General features: G+C 39.4%; 1 protein-coding gene across 8 annotated transcripts in view; it reads left to right on the top strand.

Annotated features, from left to right (window-relative positions):
* Positions 1 to 27,774, top strand: part of LOC111577011 (plakophilin-4) — an 83,269-nt gene that overhangs the window by 14,475 nt on the left and 41,020 nt on the right. For 4 of the 8 annotated variants that reach the window (XM_035954152.2, XM_035954148.2, XM_035954151.2 and 1 more), the window contains exons 1-3: positions 352 to 382; positions 2,098 to 2,231; positions 21,055 to 21,167. In XM_035954152.2, the coding sequence (XP_035810045.2) occupies positions 367 to 382; positions 2,098 to 2,231; positions 21,055 to 21,167 (263 nt within the window). In that variant the 5' untranslated portion in view covers positions 352 to 366. Of the gene's footprint in view, positions 1 to 351; positions 383 to 2,097; positions 2,232 to 3,438; positions 3,563 to 21,054; positions 21,168 to 27,774 lie in introns of those variants that run through there. The other 4 variants (XM_023283062.3, XM_023283063.3, XM_035954149.2 and 1 more) reach the window with 2 other exon arrangements.

Below are 27,774 nucleotides of genomic sequence, written 5' to 3'. Positions count from 1 at the left end.
TGACCTGAGTGAGGTCATTTTTACTCTGTGAGAACTACGCAGTATGGTTATTTGGCATTAACCTAATGACAGCCTTTAAACCTGCACAGATTTCACTTGCCTTGTTAGCTTCTTACCTACTTCTCAGGCTTGTGCTTGCTCTTTGATTTGTTTCGGGGCCTGACATACCAAAGTTTTTACCTGCCAGGCTTTTCAGCAAAGTTTTTTTTCCACCTCAATGTTTGGAGGGAAAAGCAAAGAAATGTTGAAGAACCAGTCAGCCATGTGCCTATAGGACTGTGGTAGGTTGTCATCAGCATCGTTTTTATTTTAAAGCTGCAGAGGAGTCAAAGCTAAGCAGAGTGAAATCATTCTGGACCAAGTATAATGGGGAATTTCAGAGGTAGGCAGAGATACACATCACAATTTTCCTTTGCTTAATGGCGCTTCCAGTAGCCTTTGCTTTCCTTTTGTATGTTGTTTTTTTTTCAGTGGCTCTATTTCCTACAGTCTGCTTAGTGTGCATTTTGTTACAGGGAAGTTTGGATTCGCTATACTGATACACATATTTCAGTCCAGGCATGAGGAATTTTCTTTTTTTTGACACATGTTGTTAGGCTACTGAGTAATTTTTTGATCAAAGGCAGGTTATAGAAAGGTAAAGTCAAGTACACTCTATCTATTGTGATATAAATGGCAATTACAATGGTAGTGTCTATCCTCCATTTCTACACACCTCTCTTTGTCCTTCAAGATAATGAGACACAAAACAAAAAGGATTTTTTCCACACTGACTAGGCAAGCAACTTCTGTCAGTTAAAAAATTTGCACTCAGTCAGTCCTGTCCGTGTTGTTCTCTTCTGTGTTTGTACAGAAGTCAGGGAGGAGGAGCTATGCCAGATTCAAACAGCTTTTCCCGTTTCCTGTTGCCGAGTTTTCTGGGAATGCAGTGCCATGTCCTTGATTCAAAGGCTGCAGTTGAGGTGGGAGGGAGTTAGAGTGGTATGTTGCAAAACTATGAATGAACCAGAAAGGAGTCTGGGAGACTGACAGGGGATGCATGGAATATTCTGTATGGACTAACATACTTTGCAGTAGTAAAACTTTATCTGTCATTTCAGACCACATGACATTTTACAGCTCCCACACCTTGAAGGACTCACACTGCCCCGACTCCCGGAATACCTCAGGGTCACATTTCGAAGGACCTATACATGTAGTGCACATGCTTATTCGTAACTTGTAGACGACAGCAGGAGTGAATCTCAAAGTCACACAGCATCTGTGATGTTAGACCCCTTGCTTTTGTTTGCTTCTGCAGCTCTGAGTTGTGATGCAACCATCGCAGCATTTAGCTGTCCTTTCTGGCTCAACAGGCTCCTTCCAGTAAATATGGATCCACCTTGAACAGAGTTCCCTTGACACTCTTTCTGTCAACAGATATAATGAGACCATAACTATTCGTTCTGCTTTCTCATTTCAATCCAGGACAAGAGGCCAGAGAGCCAAGACAGGAACACCTTATCATGTCCGTCGGGCCGCTGACTTGTTTTTTGTTTTCTTTTTTCAAAGGCCTGCTCTTGCTCATCTCCTGCAATCGCTTCACTGCATCTAATACACAAACTTACTGTGTTCACTTGTGCACACACAAAGTACACCAGCTTTTGTGCTTTTGCTAGGACTGAAATTTCTATTCCATGTTGTGGTTTCACTAGAATCACTCACTGTCATTCTGTTGTGTTGGATTTTTTTATGTGACTGTATTTCAAAAACAAATCGTTATTTAAGTCGTGTGTTCTCTCAAGGCCATATGGCATTAATTTGCACTGTCACAGACATAAAACATTGACAGTCCTTTCCTCTTTGGGCCATATGGCATGTGTGGGTGTATGTTTGTGTATTACTAGTGTGGTGCATGACCACTGATAGTCACTTCTCAGCATCGCTTAGCTGTGTGTATCAGGGAGGGGTTGATTTAGCCGTGTATTTATGAGAGAAGTGTGTTTGCACATGCATGCACACAGTCTGGTATGTGTGTACACGATTTTTAGCTGAGCGCCTGTGGTGACTAGATCATTATGTTTATGTGTGTGTGTATATATGCGTGTGTTCGCACAGGAGGAATGCCAGCTCCTGAGCAGAGCCCAGTGACGGAGGAGGGGCTTCTGCTGACCATCCGCGACAGCCCAACTGGCCGCAACATGCAGGCTGATAACACCGCCAACAACATCCTGGCCTCCGTCAAAGAACAGGTAGCGTGTTTCTCCCATTCACACTGAACTAAGAGCCCCTTTGATTCATGGTATATCTCTGATATGGCACTGTTAAAGCTTTTATGAACCATTTATGTACAATGATGTTTACAGAATGTTATGCCTGTAATGTCTGTTGTACTAAGAAGAAATCCACTGAGTGAATTATGTATGGCATTTTTTTTCCTACTTATTTATGCCGCACTCAATGTTGTTCCTGTTGCCATATAGCTTATATCTCTGTGGCATAGAGGCCACTGTTAAAAATGATCATCTCTCTGTGTGGCAGACGATGGAAAGGTTTTTGTTTATAGCAGAACAGTCACTAGAGAGGACTGTGTTTACTTAATTGTCTTGTGGAAAATTTTAAGTGGAATGAGCTTGACTAGGAGTTATTGGTTGTTTATTGCCTGCAGTCGTGACCTGACTTGCATCAATGGTCAACCAGGAAGATGATCTCTAGCAGGGTTTGAGAGCTTGCAAGGGACATGCCCTCTGACTCACTCCATCTCTGCCTGTCTCTCTGTGATTCATCCACACTCCCTTTGGTTATGCACACACACACACACACACACACACATACACAAACACACACTTCTTTCCTCTCTGGCTTCACTCCAGTCTTCCATATTCATTGAAATCCAGCACAGGGCAAACTTGGCTGAAGATTTTTTTGCACAATATTAAAGCTTTTAATTTCCTTGTGTGGAATCTTACATACATTTATTTTCCCTGAATGACACTTTAGTTGAGCGAAAGTTTGAAAATAATTAAATGTGCTCTCTGGTACTTATTGTCAAATAGCCTGCACAAGTCCCATTTAGATTTACTGCAGGAAAGTGGGTATTGTTTACGGGAGGAAGGAAGGAAAGAAGGAAGGAGGGAGCACCTGTCGATGTGACTTCCTTCCCTAGAGTATTCCTCAGTGGCTCGTCCGGTTAGAGCAGATATCCATGCAGGCAAGCAGGAAGAGCAAGTAGGCTGCCTGAGCTGTTGCTTTTAGAATGACTGGCTTGAGACATGCCTCAGAGGGGATTCCTGCTAAAGACTCGAGATTGTAAAATGATCGTTCTCCTCAGTATTTATACAGTACGGAGTTGAAGAGGCAAATAAAAGGGTGAGTGAGAGGAAAAATACGCAGGAGGTCAGAGACTCGGCTAGTGTGAGAGCTTTTTTTTTTTTTTTTTCCCCTCTGCTTTTACGTGAGGTTTTCCTGTGATTGTTGAGAGGCAAACCTTCGAGGGATCGCGCTGTCGATGTAAACATGCGAGCCTGCTGTGCTGTAGCCACGGTCATGGTTTGGGCTGGGGCTTATGATGACTGGGTGTTTGGTAAGTGTTTATTTTATGACTGTACTATGTTTTGTTTTTGTTCCCTTTTCTGCCTCTTGCTTGGCAGATTTCTCTCATTTCAGTTGTTATTCACTACTTGTCTTCCGTCATTTTTCTTCTCTCTCTCTCTGTCTCTTGCTAAACTTCTGTTCCTGTCACTGTTGTAGTTACAGCTGCACAGGGTTTGCCCAGATGCCCAAACAAGGAAAGATTCACCAACATATTTTGGTTTCATTCTCCCTGTGTGTTCATTTGCTTGGGCTTGTCCTCCTTCTTTCCTTCCTTCTGACTAATAACAAACGCCTGTCTTTTTTTATCTTTAATTTTAGAATTTGCTTATATTGTGCTGCAGTTTCTGGTTATAGGAGTCCTATTTTTGCTCTGTGCTTCTTTAATAGCATCCACCATCTGGATGACACATCCATAATGGTTTATAACAGACCCAATTTAAAAGCTTAAATGTCAGTGTATGTCTTGCTGCACATCCCCTTTTTGCTTCTAACAACCACACATGACAATTTTCAAGCTTGAGTCAACCGCATTAAATAAACTGTATTATAATTCAGTATTAACTTTACAAATTCTCCCCCTTCAGTATTTATTATCTTCTAAAAATTTAATTTAACCAAAGGGAGTGTTTTGTGTATAATCCAAGACTTTTTTTTTTATCTGTTTCATCTTAAATGTAATTAAAGCAGTGAAAAGATGTGGCACTCATCCAGACAGACTCTCTTTTGTGTGGATTTACCATTCCTAACACTCATACGTGTCTTGTCCATTTATTTTGCATTTTTGTTTTTTATTATTCCACATATTGCAAATGTCATTGGTATGTATTTGCTGTTTTTTATACAATGGAACATGAAATCTTAGCAAACGATGTTTGACGGTATTGGTTTCAGTTTTTTTTAAATATTGTGTTTTCTCTGACTCTCTGTGAAAACTGAAAATTTAAGACTTATGCTTTTATGTAGTGATTCTTCCTTGAAAGTGTAATTGATTTAATGTGAACTGACATGGATGTCAGATGTTGCCTCAGTTTAGAGGCACGGCACCAGTATGTTACAACATTAAATGTGACAACCAATTTTATTATTTAATTTTTCTTTTTTTAATGTCGTCATTAACGGAAAATGTATCTTCTGTGCTATTAGCCATGGTTTGCTTTTACCCCTAAAACCAAATAAAGGCAGGCAGGAATAGGGCAGGATGATAATCCAACATGATTACTCACTGACTCCCAAAAGGAATTTCAATAATGCAACCCTTTGTTACCATTTTACAAAACTGACTAAACAGGATTTTGAACAAATGTTGTTTAACAATTATTTTATGGTTTACAAAATTCTTGTTAACTTGTAATATTTTGTCAGAAAAGGAATGTTAAATGAGGAATATAATTGATGTGCTTCTATGGAAAAGGGGCCAATGAAGATCAATATAATGTTATTCTGTTTCAAGATGCCACCATTCACATGATCTGTCATGTGTTGTAGCTTTTACAGTCACCAGATATTAATCAAACTCAACTGAACACCTTGAGATTTTGAAGCAGTGCAGTGTGTGACAGCTAGGTTTGGGAAATATATTAAGATGTTCAAACAAGCTGCTGTTTGGCCCAAGAAGCAGCAATTGTCAATATATTTGCAGAGGTGTCCAAACAAAGGAAAATGTATTTTAGAAAAACACTGTCATCCCATAAGTAAAGTTCCAAAGACTTTAAGCATGGATGCATAACAGAGCATAGATACTCCTCTGGAGGCTCTTCATGGTACATTACCTTACTAATGCATTATAGTTTATATACATTTGTAAGGGTTAACAGTGACTGACAGTGACTCATTTTATTAAACATTAATTATCCAGGTATTTGATACATCCAATTAACATTATGCAGTGATAAAATGCTGCCAGAAATATCCAAATTAAAGTTGAGTTTGCATGAATGACACAAGCCATGAATTATAGGCAGAATTTTTTATGATCTGTTAATTACCGGGATGTGAACTTTAGAGATTACAGAAAGCTTGTCAATGACTGATGATGGACGTGATGAAGGTAATTGTTCTTAATTTGAATATATTACCTCCTATCAAATCATCACAGTCACACTAGACACACAAGGACAGAACTGTTCTGAAGTAACAATATGAGAGCAAAGATTAATCTTTTTTCACATTTAACTTCTTATTTTTTGGGGGTCATCATTTTATGCATTTAAAGTATTTAAGTTTAACTATCCCTTTAGTGTTTGCACATTTTTCGAGAAAGTGGAGTTGACTAATTATGCATGATGGGTTATAATGAAGTAGTGATTTTTAAATGTCCACATCAGCATTACAATAAAATATGTACCCCTCTTTGGTTGAGTGAACATGGTAAATAGCATAATGAAGCTGCAAATACTTAAAAAAAAAAAAAAAAAAAAAAATTGCCACTCCAAGAGTGGATTGTTGGACTAGATTGTTTCAAAATCTTAATTATAACTGTGTCACAAGTGTGACGAGTGTATGTCCTATTAAAAAGGACATACACAGGAGATAATCACAAGACTGATCTGGGGACTTTTAAACAAATTCCATTACACAGGTGTTTGCCAACACTACTCCATATGCCAAAACTATTTTGGCAAGCACCTATGTTTGGAATTCCACAGGCCTGCAATATGTAATCTATTTATCTATTTTTTGATATCCTGAACTAACAAGATATGTGAAGCTGTTTTTCATGAAAAAGAAAGCCTTCTTAACACTGCGTGCTAAATACATGTTACTCTGAATCTAAATTCAGTATTTTCTGTCTACTGCATAGTGCAAATATTACTGAAAAAAATGATTTTTTTTGCACACGTATATTATGAAAATAGTCATTCATTTAATAGTTATCAGTGTAAATATGACAATAACTGTATTTACAGCTGGGTGATATCACCAAATGCCGTCAGCATGATATCAATATCACATTTAAATTAGTAAGCACCTGAATCCACACAATATCAACATGTGCACTAAATAAAAACTACATACTACAGTTATGAGACAGGGTCAAAACCATTCATCATAACAACTCCTCATCATGCATATTATTGCATCTGACATTTAGATTTTATATTTTAGTTCTTAAGGTCATGCTTGTAGCCAGAACGTCTTACAGGAGGCGCAGGTTCAAGTTCAGTGTAGCACCGAGTGAAAGAAAAGTTCAGTATATTTATATCCACATTCAGTTAAGTTGTTTTAATCTTTCGGGGCTTGGCAGTTTACAGTGCTTTAATGAATAAACTGATTTACTGTTTTTCCTGATCTAACGCTGTGTGCATTTACTGCACATAGGAAGCACTATATCATTGTCTGATTTGGATATTTTTCTGAGTGTTTATATTTTCTCAGAAATAACCTACATTTACATTTATGTTAAGTTGTAATACTTTTCAATGGCAGAACATAATTTGCATCCATTGAAATTAAATAGGGTCATGTGTGGAAGGGTGTTATACACCAAAGGATTCTGACTTGAAAATCTATAAGCACAGAGACATGTAATATGGACAGTGCTAAGATACATGTCTATTCAAATGTTGTACAAATTTCAAGCTACTTTCTGTTCCGTTAGTAAAAACAAAATGCAAATCCAGCAGTGATTCTACCGAAACCAGATATAAAGGCTGAGATATACTTGAAAGGAATCTTTGCATCACATCCTAAAGCTGAAGGATGTGTGCTTTTTAAAACACTTTCCTTTAAAGGGAGAGAATGGTTCATTGAACTGATTCATGACCTGAAATCCACATTGCAATGTGTCACATTTTACCTTGACAAAAATTAATAAAGAAATATAATTTTCAGCACATTTGTTATTGCTTATTTTGTCGATCTGAGTTTGGCTGTACATTCGTCATTGCAGCCTTGAAACATTTTGGTTCTTTTGATTATAATGAACTCACACAACTGACACAGAACACGTAACTAACAGTGATTGGTCAGGGTTGTGTGCGGGTTATTTTTATATATATTAGGTTTACGTGATTTGTTGTTGTAATGGGCAAGCAATAAATGACAGCTTGTCTGAAGGAATTAGTCCAACATACGAACATAACTTCACTTAGGGCAGAGACAATGACATAATATTAGTTGCAGTAACTTTTATAGTCTAGATGTCAGATTATTCTGGCAGGTGCTCCAAGCATAACATTAAACGGCCTTTTGGGAATGAGCCAGATTCGATTTTGCATTGAATCTACAGGAGACCTTTGGTTGTCTGCTGAGGGAGCCTATGACAACCACTGCACAGGCATCAATGAGTGAGAGGGCAAGTCTTTAAAGAGCATCTCACTGATGACTCTGAACTCATCGCTGCTTTCTGTTGCATGTCCCTGGAGAGAAATAGCCGCAGGAATAGAGGGCTCTTTAGTTGCGTCAACTTTGATTTTATCTGCACCAAGCACTTCCTAATGCCCATGCATGTCTTCACTGGCCTCTCATTATATCTATTTTTAGTTATGTTGTATTAAAGCATCAGTAGGCTGAGGACACAGAAAGATGATAGATGATGACGATACTTTCCTAACTTCCTTCCTAACAGCTCACACCAATAGAATGTAAACTCGCTTTGTCTAGTTGGCATGTCAGTAACTTAAGCCTTGAAACTGAAACACATTTGTTGCTAGAAAAGACTCAACATACAAAGCAGTATTTAGAACACATGTTGTTGTGCGCATACCAAAGATTAACAAAACCAGTTACGCTACAGGTGTGATCCAATGTGGCGGAAGCAGTTTTGTTTGTAGTAAGCATATATATTTCTGTCTGTATATTTCTGTTCATGTTCAGAAGGTCAGTGTTATTTGTTTGCAGATGGTTTATTTGTATCTCAAGGAGCAGTAGGAGCTTCAGGGTTTCCCTCAAATGTAACCATTAGTTCTTAGATTTTTTCACCTGTGAGGGAAAAGGTGTTGCTGTACCCAGGATGTGTGCGTACATAGTGCACCAGCGGTCATAGTTGATGTCAATATTGCATGATATGGTGAAATGCTGAATACTCATCAGTGTAAAAGGCCTCTGTTCAGTTAAATAATTGTGACCTCAGCTGCAGCTGCAATAATTTTGCAGCAGTAGGCCACTGTTGCAATTGTATGTAATGTAAACACTGGAAACATAATTCTGTGGTACGATTAGTTCTTTCAATTGCTGTTCAACAAAATCATTTCCAGTATCAAGATTGTGGTTTCTTGACCTTGGAATCGCAATGTTTAGGTGCGCTCCTTTTCCTCCTCCATTATGAGGCTTTGCCCTCAGAGTGATGCTGTTAGTAGCTTCGCCTGGACATGCCTATATGAACCACACAGCTGGCAAAAAGGGCCTCTTAGGCAAGCCACACTGTGGTGTTTCTACACACTGCCTCACAAAAAAACACCACAGTGGAATTTTCCCGCTTTGTTGGAGTCTATTACACATGACAAATCTGTCTGCCTCCTGCTTCTCCCTGGCAAACAGGAGTTACACTCTGTGACCCTGTTTTCATACAAATCAGACATAGACACATACATAGAGACTATGTGTTCTTTGCAAAGCTCAAGCACTGACCTTGCTTTGAGTGCCACAACTCCAGTAGCCTGTTAAAAGCTTGATGAGCTGGCTGAAATATTACCCTTTTGAGACACCCATGCAAGCCTATATCTTGTTTTAATGAAGTCAAAGTCATTCTTGTCTAAGTGACCCAGCTTAAGGAGTTAATATTTGGGAGCAGGGCAGACCTTAAAGGCAGTGTTTTTGCCATCATGCAATTCCATGCCATAAGCTCTGCAGAAAGGTTGAGTTCCCTCTGTAGGCGATAGTGTCTGTTCCACTTCCATAGGCGAAATAAGGACTCTAATTACAATCGACTAGTGATTTTCTCCACTCCTCAGGGTCTTATCTGCCTTCCTCTGCCTAGTGCTGCTGCTGTGACACAGGCAAGGAGAAATCTAGAGGCATAAGCATTCTGGCCTCGATTATAGTCATAAAAATGGAAGCCCGGCTCCGAGCAATTACCCCATGGGGGAGCAGAACAACTATAAGAGGGAAGGAGGGAGACAGATTCAGAGGGGAGGGATGCAGGTGAAGGAGAGTGCTCAGATATACAGAGGAAAGACAAAACGCTCAGATATAGAGGGTGGTGAGCGAAGGGAAAAGGACAAAAGCCAGAGCATGATGGAGAGAGGCAGAGTCAGAGAGGCTGTCACCTGTGAATAGTTCTCTAAAGCACTGTGACAGGAGGCTGTCAACTCAGAGGAAAACAGAAAAGGAGGGAAAAAGGAAGAGAAGATAATCTGCTCCCAATGTGACATGATGTCAAAGGAGTGGCACATCTAGCCTGGCACAGTACTGTCGTTTTGAACCCAGCCAGGGGAGATCTCCCCCCAACTAGCCTGTTAATACTCATCACTATCACTGTCATCATCATCATTATCACTATAGTCATTGCCACCATCAATATTGCACACAGAGGACCCGGTCACTGGCAAAGCAGGAGTTGTTCTCAAGCAGGAGGTAGGAGTGTAGTAAATACTTCTGGGCTGTCCTTGGGATAGCAAACACCCACAGAGGAAGTTGCAAAAGTTTACTGGGTGAATCACCAATGAGATTGATGTCTCTGCATCATCCCTTGTCGAAATGTCTCTCACATGAGTTTCTCTAAATGACTGATCCTGAGGTAATCACACAAATCACTGGAGTCTTTGTTCACGACAGCAACCTCCAGATTGACAGTCCCTAGATTGCTCAGTCTTCTTATTATGGCCCACAGCAATGTTCTTTTTGTCTGACACAACACTATTGATCTCTCCGTGGGATAGTATGTTCACAGGTCTGCGTGAATTGCACTGGCTTTGTGATAGAACCACTGCAGCATTTTGGCTTTTTGTTCCAATCGAGGAGATACAGATTGCCTTTGTGAGTTACTCTCATTTATTGGCAGTATGCCTTGGCATTATTATCATCAGCAACATCACATAAAAGTGTTTGATGAGGTTCAACAGCTTGTAGCCACACAGAACAAAAGCAACTGTTGTATTAAATTTAGATCAAGAGAACCAGTCATTGGAGAAAAAAAATACTTACGTATAGGGAAATACTTTTGCACTATATAGCCGTGAATCCTCTTTTTGGATACAGGCTTTTGCTTTGAAAGCACCAGTGGCAGGATGATGCTGTTAGATTAGCAGCACAGCTTTTAAAAATCTTTTCCAATGGCAGGCAAGAGCCCACACAATAAGCAGATGTGCTGCTTTTGAAGCCAGGTTTAATATAGTAGAAATCAAATTTTTCCAAAAAGGAGATTCTGTGTCTTCTGCTACACAGAGCTTTAAACGAGGCCACATATTGCTGTTTCCACTTGAACTAGTAATGGTGCACAAATTGTGCTTTTCAAGTGTAATTATATGTGTCATCCTGTGAATGTTAATGAAGCAGAAATGCAAAGGAATTGATTCTGGTGTTTTAAGATTGGTGAAAAGATGAACCCATCAGCCTTTACATTTAACCAATATGTCCTTCCTGTGTGTTTCCTGTGCCAGTCACACCTCATCAACAAGAGCTATAAAAAATATCACTAATTTTTAGATTACTTAGTCCTTGTAAATGAACCAGGACTGTCAAATTGGATTAAAAACAGGATAATCCTCACAACAAAAACAGTTTGTGAGAAAAGTTGCCTGGAAACATATTTTAAAGTCATCGTTAAATCTGTTCAAGAACACTGACGTGATTTTTCCTCCACGCTCCCCCTCATACAGTCATTGTTATTGACAGTCTTTCTTCTGTTGTCATTGTCTTGTGTGGCAAGTACTGACTGGCGTACTTTCCAGTACAAATGACAGCTCTTTTTATAGCATTCACCACATATATGACAGTCTTAAATGACATTTTAATTATCATCCAAAATTGTAACTTCCTTTTCATGTTCATATTTCCTATTCTCATGAGGTCTTTGAATAAGTAACTAACATCTTAACATAAAGAATTATGCCTGGATGATGCTACATAATTTGGTTTCAGTATCAGGTAATACCAGTGCAAGGATGACTGATCAATGTGAATATTGATACTTTTGTTGGTAAAAAGCAGGTAATTTTAACCTGCATTTCTTTGCTACTGTCATATTTTCACTTACTGTAGGAGGATTTTCCACTACAATATAAAGTCCTGCACCTGTATGGAAACAGCACAACCATGACTAGAAGTAGAAAGAACGTACAGATGCTTTTTGTGCAGTATAACAAAAGTTTAATGCAATAAATAATTTTTTAAAAATAGAATTTCTATAATCCTTTATTTTACAACATTGTAGAAAAAAAAACCAATGGCACACCGATGTTACCAATACTGGACAAATGGTGACCCCCACATACCGTGGATAATTTACTTACACCTATTTATTTGTCAACATACCTTCCTCCTATCTGCTCTGTGTGAACACAGTCTTCAGTTCAGCCGCAAACTCCTTGAATATTTGTCACAAGACTGGTAGTCACAACTAAGTCACGAAATGCTTGTTGGTTAGGGTTAGAGAAATATGTCATGATTTGAGGTAAATGCATCATTAATGATCTCTGTTAGTAACAAATCTGTTTTTTAAAGTTGATGTGTTGGAAGTAGGACAAATTGACAGGCCCAGGGATCTGAATGGCTTTGACAATTGCCAAACTGTGTACATATACTCCCTTTTAAATATTAACTAATGTCTAATGTGTTTTTACCCACAAAAAATTCAGTTACCTGGCTAGAATTTCTTATCACATTATGTCAATTTACTCTCAACAGAAGAATTTAAAACATTATTTTGGTTGCTCTGCAAGTTTCTGGCTACAGATCTTTGTAATGTTACATCAGGAATCCTGGCAGAAATTATGTTCTATTGTGAATTTACATTTCCATTATTTGAGAGTGAATGGTGTTTGTAGACTCTTGACACATTATCAGTTTATACAGTATAAAAGCGCTTTTGCAGTTGTGGGCGCCAGAGCAATTTTCACCCTCTGATTCACCTATAGCTTTGCCTGCAGCTGCACACTCTCTCACCTCAGCAAGCCACTTTACTGTTTTTTGAATGCCGTTCTCTGCAATGTAGTTATTATAATTCTGGTATGGTGTCATACTGCTGCATCCAGTTTCCTAAAACCTTAGTATTGTAACAAGGTGACTTTGTGGCAGTTTTTAAGTAACTGCACTGCATGGTTCCTTCAGGTCTGGTCACACAGGCTGCTCTGAGGTTTGTTCTCTTTGCTCACACCTCAGGCCTGCTTTTCTGTTCCTGCTGCTGCAGAAATCCTCTAACCTCTGCTGTCATTCTCCCACTGCGCAGCAGTGCTGGGTCTCTCGTTAGAATGAGTCTGCAACACTGCAGTGAGGGTGCAGAGCTGTCAGGCCTCATTGCCACTTAATGAACAAACATATTTCTGGTATATGCTTTGGTTAAGTGGGAAAGCCATCTGCACAAGTTATGCAAAATGGACTTGAACATCACAAATGAGCATGCATCCTACGCTGGTGCTGATTGGCAATCAGATAAAATATGGACTACGTGTGTGCAAGTGTTTGTATCTTTTTTGCCTTGAGCCACACATGACTCTTTTCTCAACTTCACTATCTTTATGTGCCCGCTCTATTTCTGCCAGACGTCCATCTCTTTTGTTCACTTTTGAATGTGTATACAGAAAATGTGTTTGATTATTGGTAGTTACCCTACAATAGTTTCTTAATTATGCATTCCTAGTGAGTCTGACATGATGTGATCATGCATCCTTATCTGGACATAAATGTCAGAAATCTGTGAATAATTTGGACATTGATGCATCTGGTCCTGAAAAGCTTTGTTTGGAATATGTCTTAAAGGAAAAGTTATAGCGCAATACGATTCCAACCATAGCATTTGATTTCAGCGTCAGGCAAAAATTCTTCTACAGTGAATCTTTACAAATATTCAACCAACCCTGCCAAGTAAAGGATATGTATGTGTGGAATAATGTATTCAAGTTCCCCCAAATTGAAAGTTGTAAGCAGAAATACACACCAAGATAAAATGCAAAATACAGTGTGTGCATGCGAGACCATTCCAGTTGAACATTGAATTGAAGTTTTTCAAGAGTGAAGCAACAACTGGGGACTGCTAAAAAAAACCTGATGCGTGACAGGTGTTTGAAAATTGCAAGATGGAGAGACTTTTCATGACATCACACACTATCTGCCCCATGAAAGCTGATGATAACACCCCTGTGTTTATCAGACTCGGCAACCTTCTCATTGAGCATGAACGGTTTATACCTTTTAAAAGACTTTGATCAAAACTAAAACACACTTTACAAAGCTGGTAGTTATTAAAGATTGTCATCCTTAATCGACTGTATGACAATGCCTTGCTACGTGCAGTTGTATACAAATTTGTATAACACCTCTGTTCAAATTGCAGATATTATTTTTCACTTTATGAAGTGAAAATAGTAACACTCAACAAACCTGTGCTCCTCTATGCAACTGATTGAGGATCTAAAATGAAGCTACTTGGTCGCTACAAAGCAGAGAAAGGCCAGGATTGTTTTGGAAGCAAGTGCTGTGGACAAATATTAAATAATACACTTTGATGTAATCAGTCAAGAGGCTGAACTAAAGTTGGCTTCTACAACTCGACAATGAGCAAAGTCATACAACAAGATCCATCAATGAACTACCTACTTGTTTTCACTTCAAAAATCAACACAATATGTAAACTGTTATCCTGGTAATGCTACAGATGTTCAAACAGTAGTGGTATTCCTGTTTGTTGGATAATGCCAAAATACTGTTTATGTTTGCTAAATTCAAGTATGCTGTATATCAGGAAGTTTGTCTGTTTAGAGGCATGTGTAAGTCAGTGTATGTTAATGTAGCTGCATGACATTTAGGGTTTGTGTTTGCGTAAGCCTCTTATCTATGCTGAACCAGCAGTGGGCAGAAGCCACTTCAGGCATTTTCAGATGAGTCTTGTATTGTCAGCAGCACCCATAGAGATGACACGAGAGCGTGTACGTTTGGTAGCGTCGTGTGCTGTCATGTGTCATCTGTTTCTTTAGGGCCTGTCTAAGGACACAAGGGGACAGGATCTGATTCAGCTTTGGGACTGCAGGCAGATCAGGCCCAACAGGCTCATTGTAATGGCAAATAAAGGCGTTGGGGGCCTTGTTGGTATGGGAAAGCCAGTCACCTATTGTCCCTGTCCTCTCCTTCCACACCATGCCTGGTACTGACCGACCAAGGCTGGGCTCACACCCGTTAAATAAGCATAAGCTCTTTTTAATGGTCATTACTGCTGTGCTTGGCCAAACTTGGTGGATCGTAATGCTGAATAGATGTGTCCCATTCTGTGTAGAGGCCAAGCATGGAAAATGCTTGAATTACACAGAGCAGTGAGTACTCTCTCTCCATGGCAAATGTGAGCCCTACTTATTAGTGTGATCCTTGTCCCTTTTTCATCAGACCAGTGCCACATTTTGGCACATATCCCTGTGTTATCACAAAGTAATTATGCCTATATTGGATCCATAATCCTAATAGTGTTAATGAGTCATGCAGAATCAAAAAGGTTTGTGGGGAAGTGTGTAAAACAAAGACAGCTTTTTGGTAAGGACAGCCTTAGGATATGATAATAGAGGTATGGCAGTAATCCGTGGTGCTACCTGAGAGGCCACTAAACTGAACAGAAAGAGTGTATTGTTGTTTGTTGCATGACTATGGGATTCGGGAGAGTATGGCCCTTGGATCTTCCTGCTTACTCCTAAGTGTTTACAATCCTGCAATACACACCAATCAGCCATGCCATCAAAAACCACAAACACATGAAGTGAATAACCTAAATCATTTTATTGCAAGACAGTCCTTTGCTGGGAAACTTTGGGTCCTGGCATTCATGTAGATGTTACTGTGATGCACTATAACTATTGTTGTAGACCAAGCCCACTCCCCAAAAAGAAAACCTGTATGATGGTCAGTAATTATACAAGGGAGAACAGAACAATAACCAATTTGTCAAACAAGAGAAAAGACCTGTGGACTGTCTCCAGGCTTTTCCAAATTCAGAAACAGCAGGGTTGGGTCAGGCATTCAGGCAGGACGCCCGTCTGCTATAGGCTAGGCTCTGAATATCAGGAGTGACATCCTTATGGCTGCAGCAGATGTCTCTCTCTGCTGTGCTTGATCAGTACCGTAGAACATCTCATCAGTGGGATTGAAGGCCAGCCACTTTATGTGAATATTAAGAAAGATAACAGTCTGTCTTTTGCTTAAACATAGCACTGTAATAAGAGGAACTAACTGTGCAGCCTAAGATAAAGTCGCTGGACTCGAGAAGGCGAGACTTTGCCAAACAAAACAATTGGATTATGTGCTTAGAAGAAAGAAGGCATAGAAGTGGTGGGCCAAGAACAGGGACATTTGCAAGAGCAGGAAATCTCGGAAATCTCTGTCTTCCTTCAGGCAGTAGGCAAAACAGTTTGGTGTTTGCCTCACCATATGTTTAATCTTTTTTTCATAAGCATCTGCTACACATTAATACATAAGACATGCAGAACTCAATAAGCTTTACACGTGCAAAATTATTCCTGTTATATAGATGTATAGAATAAAATTGCGTAAAGACCACGTGTACGTACTCATCCATATGCCTGCTTTCAGTTAGACCCCATTCTAACCGGACTACCATACCCAAGCAGAGTGAACTGTGTTAAATATTAAAATTTTCACATTTTCTCTTTCACTCTTTCCCTCTCCTTTTATATATGTATGTCCATATGAATTATCCCCCTCTATTGTAGCTGCTGCCTTACGTTCTCTCCTCTCCTGCACACTCGCACACCAGAGTAATTCCAGATTTGTATCAGAAAGCAGTGAGACTGTATTTGAATCATCTCACCCACTCTTTTTCTCTGCATGCATGTGTAGCTTGCCCTCTTGTCACTATTAGTCAGTTTCCTCTCCTTAACTCCTATTTCCTCTGCAAATTCATCTTAGTAATGCAGCCCTGTAAATGGGTGTGTGTCTATGGTTGTGTGTGTGTATGTGTAAAAATGTGTGTGTGGGTGCACGCGCATTTGTGTGGAATTGGTCCAAAGTTTTTGCCATCTCTTGAGGAAAACAATCCTCCAGCTAGCACTGTCACATGATTCATCACTTATCCCACCTTCTGACAGCAATTGTGCATATGATAGATGTCTGCTTAATGTGTTTGACCCAAGATGAAGACAGCTGTCACCGTGCTTTGTGCTGTTAACTCCAGTCTGCAGTGTAGTTTTATTCACATCGCTGAATAACCAGAGAATTTAAGAGCGAGGTTAGGTTTCAGTTTCACTTCTCTGTTTACCCGTTAAACACCACCAGGTCACCAAAATTAGTAAGAATGTGACCTGCATCCGCCTCTTGTCAAGAGGAGGGTCATGAAGAGTGGTTGGCTGACAAGGGTTGACCCATACATACAGATCCCCAATGCAGGTTGTGGCTTGAACCCCTTTTAGACATGTACTCTTTTTCATTAATCTGACAGTATCTGAATTTGTCAGCATTTGGTCACCTTTACGTAAAAGTGACGGCAATCGCACTAGGTCAGCCCGAGTAACATTTTTATATCACTTTGGACAGTTTGAACTGCATGCTGTGGCATTAACGGATAGGCAAGCACAAGCAGCAGCAGAGTATGTGAAATGATTCAGAAATTCCTTCTCCCACAGTTCATCACCAACACAGGTTGCGTCCCAATATCATTAAATACCTCTCTCATTAGCTTTGTCATATAATTTCCCATCTTCTACAAAGTGAAATGTCCAACCAGCCAAAGCTTTACTATACTAAAAACCAAACAGATATGATTATTTAGTCTCTCCAGTAATCAGTGTAATTTAGTTTATTGCTTCCAGCAGTCTGTGAGACACTTTCCTCTGAGTTCATACCTGCAGTATCAGACAGCAGCATCTCCAAAGGGAGGGCGCTGGAAGCATTTAGGCACATGAAGAAACAGGGTAACTTCATTAATTACTTGTAAATTATGCACAACATGGTGACAGGATCGATCACAATCTAAAGGCAAGTCACACTGTGTACTTTTCACATGAGACAGGTGAGCTGTCACACAAGAGTCACAGTTTATAAGCTGCATCATTTCCTACACAGCAGCCACATCAGCCCCTGAGCTCCATCACAGCTGTCAGAATATTCTTAATTTTACTGTTTGTAAAGTAGTCATTAGATTATTGTCACACATGGGCAGAATTTTCAGTATTTAGTTATTTGGTCAGTTTTTGGACTGAAACCTTCAGACTCTGTGTGCATTTTGATGAGGAGTTGGTAGAGTACAAACAGGTCATAGAGTTCAGATTTCAAGATTTGCTGCTAAAAAATATGCATTATTTCTAACAGCCAACAGCTTAAAGCAAATGTTCTGTTAAAAGCAGTTGAATATGTCCTTCTCTCCTTTACAACTTGCACATATATAGTTTAGAAATTCATGTCAGTATTTGGTGTTTTCATCATTCATACTAAGTTCCATCTGTCTTAGGAAACGTAAAAATGGAAATGGTTCTGATTGGTTGGAATGATGAGTTGAAATTGGCAATTTTCGTGTGACTGAATCTCACAGTAGGAGTTACGTGTCACACAGAGGACTGATGGCTCATTTCTTCCCCTTTGTAAATCAGTGCTGCACCCACTCCATCCCTACCCCGTTCACAGTATGCGCACTCTGTAAGCTTGTAGGCATATATTTATATCAGTGATGAGGAGGCATTTGCTGTTTCCTGGCGAGTCTGCCTATCATCACTGGCCTGTGCTGGGCAATAATATAATTACCATAATAATATAAAATACAAAATGTAATCTACTCAACCACTTGTAGTTTACTGGTTAAGTAGACTGATTTCTTTAATGTCAGCAAGAGGGACCTTAAAAATTTTAGTAAAATTGAACGAGTAAAGTCATGTGAATGCCAAACAGTAAATGAATTTTAAATTCTTGATTCTACGAAATCACATTTTTATGGTACGGCATATGAGTGTCGTATGGTCTCTGTTTTTAACGAGCACACTAAAAGATGGGAGAAAAGTTAAAACATTTTAATCACGGTTTTTAACAATGCTTAAGTAGCTCAAGTTGCAGCTAAAATCATTGTAGGTCTATGTTGTCTCAATTTATGATTATGTGCCTCTATCACTGTTGTTGCTGTTAATTTTGTTTTATTTTCTTTGCTCTGTTACTTCTCTTGTTTTCTGTTCTCTTTTATTTTCCTCTGTGTGCAGTAAAACACTCTGGATCTACTGTGTTGTTTGTAAAGTGCTATATAAATACAGTTTCTCCTGGCAATGCACAGGTATTCCAGCCACATTAAAAATGCCATTACATTAAGGAAAAATAATGTAGCAGCTTTGCCTCCTGCATACTCCCTCTCACTGCATTCAAGCATCACATATCCTCAGCTGAGGTATAGGAGAGGTGAGCAGTGGAGGGTATAAAGCAGTAGTTTGGGGGAGGGGTGAGCAAAGCTTGTCTACTATGTTGAGGGAAATTTCAGTGGACCCCCAGGGAAAACAGAAGAGTAGGTGTGAAAAGTAGGCAGGTCTTGGTGTTGTAGAGTGACTAAATGTCCTCAGACAGGTCACAAAAGAAGCTGACAGCCGGATTACGTGTGTTAGTGTGTGTGTGTGCGTGCGTGCGTGTATGTCTCGATGTGTGTATGCAGCTGGCTGTGAATGTAATTGACCGTGGTAATGGACATTACATGGTACAGCTATGGATAGCAAGATGAGGATTCTTCCATCTGTGCATTGAGTTATGGTGAGTGAGGTCTTTTTGCAAGAAATAACTGCGTGCATGTACTTCTTATACTGCCAAAGTAGTGATGTAAAGGTATTACAAGGTTTGCAAATGAGTGTGTAGACAGTGAGTATAAAAAGTATCCCCTCACTTTCTAAATTCTCCTCTTTTATTGCTTTTCAAAATTGAATCATGGCAAAACTTTCATTTAGCTTTTGTTGACAATAATTTTCAGAAAGTGACTTTTTTTTATGTCAAAATGAGAACAGATTTCTACACAGTAATGTCAAATAATTAGAAATATATAATGTGGAATCGTATAAGTATTTACCAATGGCTCACATGATTCAACATAGATGCAGCTAGTTGGTGCTAGAAGTCACAAACTTAGTGAAATGGAAATCATCTGAGTGAATGTGTCTCAAGTGACTGTTGTATCAAGACACCTGTATCTGGAAGATCCAGTCATTGGCAAGTCAGTACTCCTGGCTATAACTACATGATAAAGACAAAAGAACACTTCTAGCAATTCTGTGAAAAGGTTATTGGAAAGGATAAGTCAAGAGATGGATGCAAGAAAATTTCCAAGTCACTCAATATCCCTTGGAGTGCTGTTAAATCCATCATTAGGAAATGGAAGGAATATGGCGCATGTGGAAATCAGCCAGAGCTACACAGAAATGGTTTATAGATGACAAGGTAAATGTTCTGGACTGGCCGAGTCAGAGCCCACACCTTAATCCAGTTGAAAATTTGTGGCTGAACTTGAAAAGAGCAGCTTACTCAGTGATCCCTGTGCAACTTGACAACTTTAGCAGTTTGGTAAAGAAGACTAAAGTAAAATTACAGTGTCCAGATGTGCAAGGCTGATTGAGATCTGTCCACACAGGGTTAATGCTATAACTGCTGTGCCTATAGGGGCATCTACTAAATACTGACCCTAAAAGGGTGACTATTTATGCAGTGGCTTATATATCATAAATATTTCATTAATTGACATTACTGTCAAAATCTGTTTAACATGAAAGACATGAAAGAGTCATTTTTTTTTTGTAAATGTTTGTCAAAAAAGTCAAATTATATTGACCATGATTCAGTGTTCAAAAGCAGGAAAAGGGAAGAATGCTCAAGGGGTTGAGTACATTGTATATACACTGTGTGTGTGCATCACAATTCTTCTATATGCAAAAGATCTTGTGTGGACCTTATGAGTATCATGATGCAGTACTTGGAGCTTGAGAGCTGTGCGGATAATGCCCTTGTTCTGGCTGGATAATTAGTCAAATGCTGATTTCTACTTAACTCCCATAGGAACAGGGCCACCAAGGCTAAATATCACCCGCTGAAGTGGTGCTTATCTTTCTATGTGGGCTGAAAAAATGACAGTGCCATATAGGCTGTGTGTCTGAGTGTGTTTGGGTCTGTGTGTACCTAAGCTGCTTGCGAGGAAACATTTGCATTTGGAATTAGTTTGTTCGCCTGCACTGTCTAAAGCCTCTGTATCTTACTATTATTAACCTACATACCATGATGAACCACAATGCAGCTGGAGCAAGATGTCAACTGCCAACCTGCCTCCCTCATATTGACTTCACATTTGTCATATTTGTCAATAGAAATACATTAAACTCTCTGATGAGAATGCATTCCTGACCTTCACTTCCATGCCTCTTCTTGTTGTGTTATGTGCAGGAGCTTCAGTTTGAGCGGCTAACCAGGGAGCTGGAAGTGGAGAGGCAGATTGTGGCCAATCAGCTGGAAAGATGCAGACTCGGGGCCGAGTCACCAGGCGCTGGTAGCAGCAGGTAATGAGAGGATGCACACACACATACGCACACAAAGTCACAGTCCAACACATGGCTTTTCCATCCTTCACAGCAGTGGCCGTATTCCATAGTGTAACCTTATGGCATTATAGCATGGTGATGGAGCAACCCAGTGTGCTCAAATATGATTGGACTGTAATTTAAACACGTCCCCTTCTGTTCCATTATTTTGAAATGGGCAGAATTACTCCAGTGTGTATACGGTACTCAGGAATACCGACACATCATTTGGCAATTTAGATATGTCCTGGTAAATTCACTGACACTATGTTTAAGTTGAGTTGAAATTAAAATGTATACATCTGTCTCTGTAGGGAAAATATTAAGTGTATGATTACCAGTGACAGCATGTATTTGTGTGTGAGAATGTGCATGATAGTGAGGTGTTGTTTACTCAGTAAGTGAAGCACTGCCGTCGGTGTGGAAGAGCTTCTGAGTTTGCTCTGGGAACTCGTTCCCACTTCATCAGCAAAGACACTAGGCTTCCTGATCATCACACCTCAGTGACCACACATTCTGTCCTGTCTGCTGTGGCTCAGACATGTCGGTTCATTTGTAAAGCTCAGTATTACAGTATCCCAATCTGCTTCACAAGCAAGCATCATGGACAAGAGCATAGAGAAACATACAGACAATAGATACATACAAAATATGAATTTGTCCTAAACATTTTCAATTGCATAAGGTTGCTGATATATAGATGGTGATCAGACATTGTAAATTATCCTTGCACCTGTCAAATGTGCTTTGGATCATGTAGTCACTGCTGAAGTGTAATTGCACCTAAAGGCGATACTGGATCAGTAGGCTCATGAACAGTGGGCCTCTGGCCACTAAGTGACTTTCGTCTCTATCAGTAAAGTACTTAGTCGCAGTTTGTCCTTTAAGAAGCGCAGCGCTGTGAAGGTGTTGACTACTTTCGTGGCATACTGGAGGCTTGATGATCACCCAAAGTTGAGTAAGGGCCCTTTGAGTACACAGTTTATCTAATCATCACAGTTTGGTTTCTTCTTTCACCGTTGCTTCCTGCTGTATTTATAATTTTTCATTGGAATAAAAGTCACTAATTGTCCACAGTCATCATTTACAGACATTTTTATAAACCAAGGACTTGGCAGTTGCTAATGTCACTGATGCCATGCGTCATAGAAAGAGTTCCAGCTGCATTTTTCTCTTGTACGTCCGATGGAACAGACATGCTACAATTTTAATCAGTCCAGTTATCTACGATGGCGACGTAACAGCTCACATTTTATTTGCATGCTGAAGCATATTTTTATGCTTGTAGTGTACTTTCCTGTGTTGTTCACATATAAGAACATAGTTTGCGTGTTGAGCTCTGAGCACTTCCTGCACACGTGACCAACATCTCAATACTGAATGCTTCCTGCGTAAACACAGACGGCGCGTCGGAGCTGCTACTGCTCTGTTAATGTGCTGCTCACGCAACACTAGGGATACTCAGTTTACCTTGCCTGGGGGCCTCTTTGTAAAATGATGGGAGGGCAGGTGCCAGTTAATAAAGAAAGAATAATATTTATCAGATAAATTAAATAAACATTAAAAGGCCCATAATTCTTCTTTCTTTAAAATTGTTTTTAAATTAACTGAGTAATAGATATTATTGAACATTTACTTTGTAAACCAAAAACAATCACAGTAGGAATCTGATTATTTATATTGTCAGTGGGTAATTTGGCACCCTATCACGCCAACGGGCCATAAAGCTTGATTTATGGCTCTCGGTTGAACCTACAGTGTAGCAGTGGACTGTACTCTGCAGCCTGACATGCACCTCCCCAGAAACGTAATTACATGTCCCACTGACGCATGTCATTTTTAATTTGTATAAGCGTAACACTGTGGTGAAACAATATGTAATAGGCTGTATTTGTGTCTGGCATGCTTGCAATGCAAACACAACAGGTAGTTATCTGCCATTATATCTTTATGCTGTTTTCTGTGTTTTCATATCTCTACCAATCCATGCATAAAATCAGTCTGTTCTGATGTCTTCTCACCTTTCTGCCTTTGTTGTAATATTGGTAAAAGTGGCTGTTGTTTAACATTTATGAGTGTCAACTCCAGCATGATCTACTCTGTTTCAGCAATTATTTTCAGAAGTAGAAACCCTGCCGCTAGCTAGAATTTTGGCAGTGGAATTGCAGTGCAGCCTAACACAACAGCACATCAATATAAATGTTGGCACAGGCCACTTGTGCAGCCACTTCATAGATTCAGCACGGGTATCAATCAAGTTTACGCTGAGTCTTTTTGCTCTGCGCCCTCTGTATAAGCATGGTCTAAAGTTAGCAGAGGTTGTGGCTTAACTGCGTGCTCCACATCAGCCCTATCAATAACACCTAAAATCTCCCACATTTACATGTTCACTGCTTTTAAAGAACTTGATCGTAGTGTAAAGAAACTGAGGTAATATTTGCATATTGTTCACACGTGGTCAACTGATATGCTTTCTGATGTCAGGTTTGAGCTGCCTTCACTCTTAAGTGGGCCTTAATGCATTTGGGATATATCTGGATACATGACACTTTGTTTCAACAGAGGCTGTAATGGCACTCTGTGGTCTTTTCTGGATTTATGATCATAAGCCCTGTGCTTCCGACAGACTATTGTAGCACTCTAGCCTGCATACCTGCAAAAAGTGCCCACCTACTTACTACCAGCAGCTTGCACTACTCATGATTAAGTGTCCATTTCCCCTTTTCCTTTTTTAGAGGGTGCAGGTAATCAGCAACTGTAAGTGCTACTGTAAAGGTGGCTGAAAATATACATAGCCGGGCTGTTTACTTGCATTTCCTTTTTGAGAACTACTGCTGTTAAATTTCAGTTTTAGTGTGTCAAGCCACACCAGTGATCATATTTAGGGAGAACAGCAACATACCTGCTTTCCTGTGGTTGTCCTTTATTCAGTCAGTCAGTCATGACAAACATTTAACAAACCTGTGCCCCATTGAGATTAATTTAAAACAAGAAGCTGGAAGACTGAGCAGCCATTCTATTCTCTAATTCCTTATAATATGAAAGTGTTTTGTTTTCTAGTCACAATATAAATCAACACACATATCTGTTTTGTGCAGCTTTCAGCTCATTGTCTTTATTTGCTGGTTCATCAGTGACATTTAGCTGCCAACAAAAGAGTGTTTTTCAGAGCAGTTGTTGGTGGATCAAACAAGCCAAATGCCAAAATGCTAGTGAATGTTAAACAATGAGTTCTCCTGTTGTAAGTAGGGAATTGGCTACCAAAGTATTTGCCATAAATAAAATGACTGATAATACAATCAGTGCTCTTCCTTATAAGTTTTAGTTTGATCATTTTTTCATTTTATGTTTTGCTTTTAATATATCCTTGCATTTTTGGCATTTTGTCTGGTGGTGTTTTAAAATATGGAAAAAAGACTAAATACTTGAATGTTTGTAACAAGAAAACCAGTGCCAAATACTCTTTGTTTGTCACTTTTAAAATAAATCTCTCAGAAACATCGATCAGAGTTGAGTAATGGGTGAATATATAAGTCCCTCCATTAGAAATCTACCTTTGATATCTAGGGTTTTATAATCCTATCCAAATATTAACACAAGTGCATGTTTTTTGTGATTCTGTGTTTGTGTTTTAGATCTGCTGCTACAGATATTATCACATTTGCTGAGTACATGTAAAAAGTGACACATTTCCCACTGAGCGGCCGGGACCACCTCCTAGGATGCTATAAAGAAAACATGTAACACCGGTTTCACACCTTTTTTAAAGCCAAAGAAGGACAAATGAAATGGTTGTCACTGGATATTTGTGTGTGAAAGGAGATCATCTTTAAACATTGGCGTCGCACTGATTGGCTCAATAGCACAGCAGGACAGCAGCAGAGGTGACGGCACACATAAGGGTTTTGATTGGAGTCATTACATTTCATGGCACCTTTAGAGCTGGCCACCTCCTTCATTTCTAAGCGCATAAAGGGGGTGGTCATCAAACTTGACCTCTGGCAAAACTCCTAAAAGATGTGGCCTCCCACCCAGCTAGTCTTTCACTAGCCAAAGGGATTGATGGGAAATAAAGTGTCCTGTCAGGGTTAGGCCTGTTGTGTATCAGCAGTGGCAGTTTTACAGCCACTTTTCAGTGTCTACACCCAGCCTGCTGGTCGATATGCAACACGCATGACGCATCATCATTATGGTAGCCATTCTTCTACTTTATCTGCCATGGTTCAGCGGAGCACAACTTGCCCAACTTCCTCTTTTTAATTGCCTGTGTGCTCATTAAAATTCTGAGAGCTGTGCTTCTTAAAGCTCATTTAGTGTCACCTTAGATGGAAAAAATAGTAGCAGTAGCAACACTGAGTACTTGATAGTAATGACCAGAAAATAGAAGATATTAAAAGAAAAGGGTGGCTACACTGCTCCCAAGGTCTCCTGCTTAGCCTCTGTCTGTCATAATAAACAGCCCTGGAAAAATGGCTCTGAGAAAGTGAATTGCTTTTTCTATGGTCAGAAAGTATTTTCATAGATACTTGAAATTATTAGGTGGCTGTTAAGGTGTTTATATATGGTGGCTTGTGAGTCCGCTGTGCACTTTCCCCTCTGTTGAGCCCTTAACTATAATCATAGAAGTACAATGCATTTGCTGCAGGAATACTGTAATTTTCCTTTACTGTGAAGAAAGACATTCAATTAATTCTTTTTCAAGTACACCGTCATTTGTTGCTTACCTCACAGTTTTGCTGCAGATGATGCCATAGTTTCAATAGTATTTTTGTAATCATTCACAGTTTGAATTTGGAAAAAGATATATAATCTTAATGTTGTTTTTGTATCATGGAGAGATCATTAATAAAATTTTGAGTATATAGTGACTAATGACAAGTGTTAAACTAGATACAGTAGTATTCCATTCATAGTACTTGAAGGAAAACCTTTTGTTTATCTAACAAGCAAAAAATAAATTAAGAGCAGTAAATGAACTGTAACTCCCACCTCCTTCCCTCCTGCCTGATATACACACCCTAATTAAAGGAATCAAATGAATCCTTTTGTATAAAATTTTGTCAAGAAAAACGCTGAAATGTTTTTTCTGTCATATAACAAAATTCAGCAAACATGGAATGCATATATCAGTAGGTAGTAAAGCTCGTCGGAAAAATGTAATCTAGTATATAACCATTAGATTGTTTGTAAGGGCCATGTGTGTCATTTCAGCTGCTCAGAACATTGTGGAAGGCCACAATGTCCAGGACACAAGATAGTCTGAACAGTGATTGTATTAAGCTGTGATGTACACACAGAATACAGATACTGGACATGAGAGGAGAGCTAGACGGTTATGAGACATAGGTGGGTCTATGACATAGTTGGGCAGGGAGAACTATTTTATTTAAGTTAAGGAATTATGTGACAATGTTTAGTTGCTTTAGAGAACAGCTCAGTTGTTTGTACTTTCTGTACAAAAAAACCTACAAGTGGACCAGAGATTCCTGACTCGGCTCATTTTTATTTTTCCCAAGTGTTTTGTAATAATTTAGAATAATTACTCTGCCAAGGAACGTGGCGGAGTTATGTGACGATCGATGTGTGTTTGCCCATCTGTTTGTCTGTTACTCAGAAATGGACTAATGGATTTGGATGAAATTTTCAGGGAAGGACAGAAATGACACAAGGACCAACTGATTAGCTTTTGGCAGTGATTCAGTTTATAGTCTGGATCCACAGATTTGTTAAAGATGTCTGTGACATTGCGAGACAGCGGCACAGCGTCACTGTAACTATGACAACAAGTGAACACTACGTCAGCTGCCTGCTGACGATCAAATTATTGTGATCCTACTACAAATCCACCGCTGCAGACTTACCGGTACTTACCTGTTGGAAATCATACAATGACTGAGCAGCCTTGGCGGAGTACTGCGCTCTTTGAGTGCTTTTCTTGTTTAGTGAATGTGGTAGTTCGAAAATATTCCACCACAAGCTGCAGCTTATCATTGTTTGCAACATAACTTTAACTTTATACAAAAGGGCCAGAAGGCAGTGTTTACTGAAAAGTGTGTTGAGTGAAATGTGTGAATTAATCTGCTCCAGTCAACAGTGAACAAAGCCAACTAAAGAGGAATAAGTAGTATAGAGCAGCAAACTGTCTTCGAAAACTGCAAGCAAAAAAATCACACAGCATATTTCATAATGTTTGTGAGGTACCAAAAGCTCACATATCCAGAACGAAGCAGAGCATGCAGTCCTGTTTAGAGCTGCCACTGAAGTTTGATCTGCTGGTCAAGAATCATTAGTCATTTTGTGCTGTCACTAAATTCTTTCTGTTTTTGTTGCTTGGTATTCTGTGTGAATCCCTGACACCAACTGTGATCACCCTCTGGCTGTTCGATTATTCTCCTGCTTTATTTCCTGGAGACTCCCTACCTCTGCAATATTCTCTCCTCACTGGAATAAATACTGGCATGCATGTCAGGATTATGTCAGGACACTGAGCCTGAAGACTGAGTGTGTGAATGTACATTATGATCAATTTTGATTTACTTTAAGAGCTTTCCCTTTCGTGCCTGTGTTCAGTTTCAACACCCATCAG

Source organism: Amphiprion ocellaris, chromosome 11 (assembly GCF_022539595.1).
Source record: "Amphiprion ocellaris isolate individual 3 ecotype Okinawa chromosome 11, ASM2253959v1, whole genome shotgun sequence".
NCBI lineage: Eukaryota > Metazoa > Chordata > Actinopteri > Pomacentridae > Amphiprion > Amphiprion ocellaris.
This window is presented reverse-complemented; position numbering and strand designations above follow the sequence as displayed.